We start from the raw sequence: 6257 nt of genomic DNA on the forward strand, positions 1-6257 counted from the left end.
TAAGTACGTGATCCATGTAGTTTGCGCTACTGTTAAACACGATTGTAACGGGAGGAGATTTAGAGTCTGGTTTGAGCACCTCGTGATGGGAAATGTAATGGATAGGATCTTTGTAAGTATTAAGTTCCTCTTTGCTGAGTTTACGGGCGACCCCCCATAGTACCATATCTCCAACTTGGTTATCGTATACAGTTGCATGTTGTGTATTCTCTTCCAGTCTACGCTCAGTTGAACACAGCATGGCTAGAGCTACTCACTCGTCTATTATCAGGAAGATCGCACGTATCTTTAATCCATGGGTACTCCGCGATCTATCTATGGTCTTGAGCGTAAAACCTCATGCTTCCTCAATCAACTCGAACTACTTTTCTTCTTTGATGCTGTAGTTTTTACTTCCGATAGCACAATGTTCCACATTTGCAGCTTCTACAACGCGAAACATTTTCAACGCCAAGATTCTCTATTTTGTACAAGTCTTCTACTTTTATTACATGACGCACTCGAGCGTAACTGAGGTCATGTTTTTTTATTTCGCCTTTTATCGACTGGTCTGTTCCTCCGATACAAAGTCCAAATCGATTCTGGAGTAACAGAAGGTGTCTAGCGTTCTGTTTTCTTTGAGGGTGATACGCAGTATTCTTATACCCAATCAAAACGTCGACGGGTCCCGCTGGTCGAGCGATATCGTCCTTTGACACGCCTTTGAACAACTTTACCAGATTCTCGGTGCTCATGCTTTCGATGTATGAAGTAATCTGATCAATACCATAGGCTTCAATGTGTATTGTTTGACCTTGTGTATCAACTAAGGGTAGTGTATATTTCATGGTATTCATCTTCTCATCCTGGGCTCCAATCTTTATGTTCAATAAATCTCCTTTCTTTCCTTTACGAATTTTTTCTCTAGCGGATAAGCACAACCATAAGCACAAGCAGTCGCATAAGCAAGTGAGAACACCCACGACCTAAAGCATAAGCATAAGTACAATGTATGCTTATGTCGCGCTTATGTCGTAGTGCGAACGTGAGTGAAAGAAGCATATATAAGCATAAGCTTAAGGTGGTCAACGAATCATCGCTCACTTTGACCCATACCTCCTCGAGAAACTATCCACAAAAAAAAAATGGCAGACTCCGATCGATTTGACACTTCGGCAAATGCAGAGCTGTCAGTAGATGAACTTCTCTCCAAGGCGGTGAGACGATACCCGGTTTTGTATGATAAAGCAAGTAAAGATTTTAAACACCGCAACAAAAAGGAGCTTGCATGGCAAGACTGGTTTCCCTCAGGTAATTATTGCTTACTCTCATCATTTCTAGGCCAAGTTTAAGATTAACAAGGTTTACCTCATGAAGCTTTTCCATGGTATTGATAGTTCTCGCGTCCACTTTATTTTGATATTAACGTAACACAAAGCAGTTCTTACCATTGAAGAATTCGCCTGAAATGGCAAGCTGTTTCTCTTGTGACTGGATATTATTTGATAAAATGAAGCACATGGTTGATCTCTATCAAGTATCGTTGTGTGCAAAGTAGGTTTGAGGTTTTTCAAACTGAAACAGGCCAATATAGACTAAGAATCGATGCTTATAATTTTTAGGTAAAGATGCAGACTCTGTTTTCAAAAACCTGAGGAACAGATATTCAAGAAACAAGAAGAAAGTACAGAGTGTTAACGTCAGTGGAGCGGATACACAATCTGTCATATATGACAAAAGTGAAACAAGTGACATGTGCATGTTTTTGGCCTGGCTGGATCCATATGTTCAACCCCGTCGATCTTCCAGTAGTCTTATAGTGATAGATGAAACCTCACAACTAGATGATGATGATATCGAGGATGAAGGTATATGCACTCCACTAGACAGCAGCTCTGGTAGAAGCATCACCCCAGACCCTAGCTCTGAGCCAAAGTCATTAAAGTCTAAGTCATTAAAGTCTAAAGTAACTGGTCGGCCAAAATACCTGCATGCCAAACGCCCTAGAGTAAATAATGAAGCTATTGAAGGAGCTGAAATGGATTTTCTCGAATCTATTGGAAATCACCTTGTAAGTAGAGACAGTCAGAGAGAACAAAAAGATGAAGAACGCCTTTTTGGAGAACTGGTTGCTGCCCAACTGAGAAAGATGCCAACACAAGAAATACTGACGACCAAGATGGAAATAAACAATTTGATTTTTTCACGCTTATTAAAGATTAATTCTCAAGATCTTAATACTGTTAGCTATGTAGCTTCTAGGTACCCTGAAACTGGTAGCAGTAGCTTTATGTCTGAGCTGGGTAATGTAGAGGCTGTTTCAACATATTCCCCAGGTTACTTTCTCCAGCAACGTCGACACGAGAGGTTATAAATGCCAAGAGTATCCACCCTACTTAGTTATGTATTGGTATTTGAAACAAGGCATAATTGTCTGAGTCTGCTGTGATGTAATGTCAACATTATTTTATTATTACAACCAGTTCGGTAAAAGTATTGAGATAATTATTGTTCAAGTTTTAGTTATAGACTATAAAATAACTATAAATTGAGAGTTATGTTCTTTTCAAACAAACAGTTTTGAAACTATTCCCTTTTCACATGGGTGTTGTAATAAACAAAAGGGTTGTGTTGTTGAATGTTGAAAGCATTTAACCGGTTCCTGACCATGTCAATCAGCCAATCCCTCCTTTCTCAAACTCAAAACACATCATTGATCTCTTGTTTCCTTAGTGACAGCCTTGCTCATAATTTGTGTATTATGTACAAAAACATCAACAGGACAATTCGTATGTAAAGTATTCGTATGTAAAGCTATCATATTTATGATAAGACAGCAATTTATACAAGTGTTATAAAGACAATTTGTATTCACCTCTCTCAGAGATATCACTCTAGAATCTAGAAGGGGTTAAAATTGCTGGTTATGGATATTCGATATTCAATAAGAAAACGACATGGATTGTTGACTGTCACCAGAAGCCAAATAACGTATGGTGAGTGCAAGACGTTCTGATGGTGAGATAGGCTGTCTGAATTTTATAACTTGCTTCTTATAAGTGGGCCAACCTTGGAAAGGAGGCAATCAAAACACTCGTGACATTCTCATGTAACTAAAATGAGACCAATAATCATTCGATGAACCAATGACTGAACTTTATATGTGAACAATAATATTTCGAGCGTGCCCTTGTAACATCATGTTGAACTAAAGTTGAAATTAAAAATCTACTGTAGCACATACAAAGTAACACAGTACTGAGGCAAAAAATATATTTATGAAGTTTATATTTTCGTGCTATTTCCAGGGCTTTTTTTTAAATAAAATAACATACAAAAACTTGCCTCCAAAATAACAAAACGCTAGCGGCAACAGTGTTCGGAGTGTAAGCCTTTTACACTAGTTTTTCAGCACACTTTTAAACTTCGCTTACCGAAAGTATAGCTCTGACACTATCACGAAGTCCCAAAACAAGGTAATTGAACTCCCCTAGAGCTTTTTTTGCGACGATACATCTCCCTTACCCAAAACTTTCTAAGTCTGATGGATCTTCTGGCATTACGTCGCCTTCGTAAGCGAAAAAGGTAAATTACAAGCAACGCAAAGAGAAAGATTTCATCTTCATCCACCATCTTGATTGTAATCGAGGAAGACTGGTATCGAAGAAGTTGTTGATACTGCGCCTGCGTATGCTTTTATGCTTATGTTCTGTGTTCTAACTTGCTTATGCTTGTGCTTGTACTTATTCTTGGGCTTGTGCTTATGCGCTAGTAAAACCAGCCTTGAGCATGAACGTAGTACATAGGACACATCGTCGCTTTAGAGATGCGGCATGATCGGTTTTTTAAAGTCTCGTTTGAACTGTGCATAAGCGCGAGCTTCTCCTTCAAATCGCGGCAATTGTATTTTTTCTAACGGAAGGTTCGAGGACGGGCAAGTCTCTCTCTTTGCTATTTTATCATCTTTTGGACCGATTAACGACGTGAGCTTTTCAGTCATATCATCGAGCCGGCATTGTATGTGTGATGCAAATTTTATAGTGTTTTCTGAAGTGTCATGGTCTGCTAAATCTAAAACGTCATCGTTTGCAGTTTTACACTCGGCATACGCATCTTCTATCTGTCTTAGAGACCTTTCCAGAGTATGTGCGGCAATGTTATTATCAAGAAAATGCTTTGTATTGTTAAAGATAGTGCCAAAAACTGTTTGCGCTTTCGCGCGCATTGTAAGTGCCTTTTCTGCTTTCCTCTCTCTCTCCGCGCGCTCCTTCATTTCTGTTTCATGACGTAATGTGTTCTCTCGCACGACGATTTCTGATCTAACTAAATTCTGTATATACTGGATTTTACGCACTGTCGCTTCTACAAACAGGTCCCGCAACTCGGTAATCCACCTCTCCGCGACTTCCAGTTCTTCATCCGCTAAATACATCGTGTATAGATCGTGCTTAGTTTCAACGATATCCCATGCTTCTGAAAGCTTCACGTAATTACCTTCGACCATTTTTCGTCCTTGGTCAGCATCCATAGGCTTCAGGAGATCATTGCACATCCTGATAAACATAGCTTTGGCTGTTCGTCGAATGTTTTTGGCTTCTTCTGCCATCTCAGTGTTATCCTTCATGGTCCTCGGAGTTACCGATTGGGATTCGAATGTTTCGTCAGTTGTGGGCTTTTGGTTCACTGTTATCAAACATCTTTATTGACGACTATAGTGTCAGACAATCAAAGAAGTGCGTTCGAATCCTAAAAGGAAGTCACATTGTTCTAAAATGCTCAGATAATAAAGTATACGAAACGATTTGATATTTACCAAGAGAGTCGACCAGACCCACAGCTGACAAATGATTTACATTAGTATTATGACATCACTATAGCGTATCTTATTAGCGGATGAATTAACTTAATGATCAATAATAGAATTTCTCTACGAAACATTCTTCAGGTTTCAAAATACATTCCCTTCTTTTGCATCCTGTTCAATGGACAAAGCTATTTGAAAAGCCCTTCGATCGTCTAATTCCGAACAAGCTAACTGTATGTAAAACTAAACAAGCAAAGGAAACACATCAATTATGTATTACAATCGCAAAATAATAATAATATAAAATAAACCGGTGTTAAGAACACTACTGACCATAAAAAAGAACCGTACACAATGTTCCTTGTCGTTTGAGATATTTACCTTCGACCTCCAACCATAAGATTTTTTCTCCCTTTTATTTTTTCGCCACATTCCGTCGTTATCTTCTTAGCTCAAACGTCGTCCAAAAATTGAATACTGGATATAAAGATTTTCACGGAGTCATTCGAGAGAGAAAGAAATCTCATGATAGTAATTCAATGAGACGAGATTAGAAAGATCGCGGCTATCCTGGCCTTTTCTAAGACTAAGGGCTAATGATTACTATTTTTGCTATGCATGTTTATTCCTTCCTTGAACTTTTTGCTTATTAAAATTATGCCTTTGGCTGTATTTGCATAAAATGCACTGACTTTCAAGCGGCTGAATAATATCGATCGAGATAGCTTGGAAGTTACGAGAACAATAACAAACAGGTAGCTGCATTTGACATAGGATTTGTTCCAATTTGTTATTGATAAAAGCAAAAAGGGCCCTGCAACCCGACTCCCTTTTTTTGAACGACTTTTCATATTTCTAAGGTATTAAAAAGTCTGATCGTAACGCCCTTCCCTATTCACTACTCGCAAAATAACCTTCTACGTAGTCTCCGAACAGACGAGATTTCAACCAACACAGGTTTCCTGCCATTTTTTCTGGGAATAAAGGTTAATGATAAGTATGCCAAAATCATTAACAACAGTTGACTATTTGTTGTTTTCTTTCTTTCATTTCACCTCATGCTCAACAGACGGTAAGTACCTATTTATTGTGCTACGTATGTTTACCTATTCCCTAATTTAATTGTTTGAGATCAAAGTACTCGTATTTCAAATAAGCCTTTGGTTGTATTTGCATAGAATGCACTTACTTTCGAGCGGCTGAATAATATCGATCGAGATAGCTTGGAAGTTACGAGAACAATAACAAACAGGTAGCTGCATTTGACATAGGATTTGTTCCAATTTGTTATTGATAAAAGCAAAAAGGGCCCTGCAACCCGACTCCCTTTTTTTGGACGACTTTTCATATTTCTAAAGTATTAAAAAGTCTGATCGTAACGCCCTTCGCTACTCACTACTCGCAAAATAACTTTCTACGCAGTCTCCGAATAGACGAGATTTCAACCAACACAGGTTTCCTGCCATTTTTTCTG

The 6257-nt window shown here is 38.6% G+C and overlaps 1 protein-coding gene across 1 annotated transcript; it reads left to right on the forward strand.

Moving 5' to 3' along the window:
* Positions 1-1124: 1124 nt before the first annotated feature.
* On the forward strand, positions 1125-2353 carry LOC148731043 (uncharacterized). Its single transcript, XM_088761882.1, has 2 exons — positions 1125-1290; positions 1602-2353. Exons 1-2 carry the CDS (start codon positions 1125-1127, stop codon positions 2351-2353), a joined length of 918 nt encoding a protein of 305 aa, XP_088618008.1.
* Positions 2354-6257: the final 3904 nt, after the last annotated feature.

This window comes from Stylophora pistillata, chromosome 5 (assembly GCF_964205215.1).
Source record: "Stylophora pistillata chromosome 5, jaStyPist1.2, whole genome shotgun sequence".
Taxonomy (NCBI): domain Eukaryota; kingdom Metazoa; phylum Cnidaria; class Anthozoa; order Scleractinia; family Pocilloporidae; genus Stylophora; species Stylophora pistillata.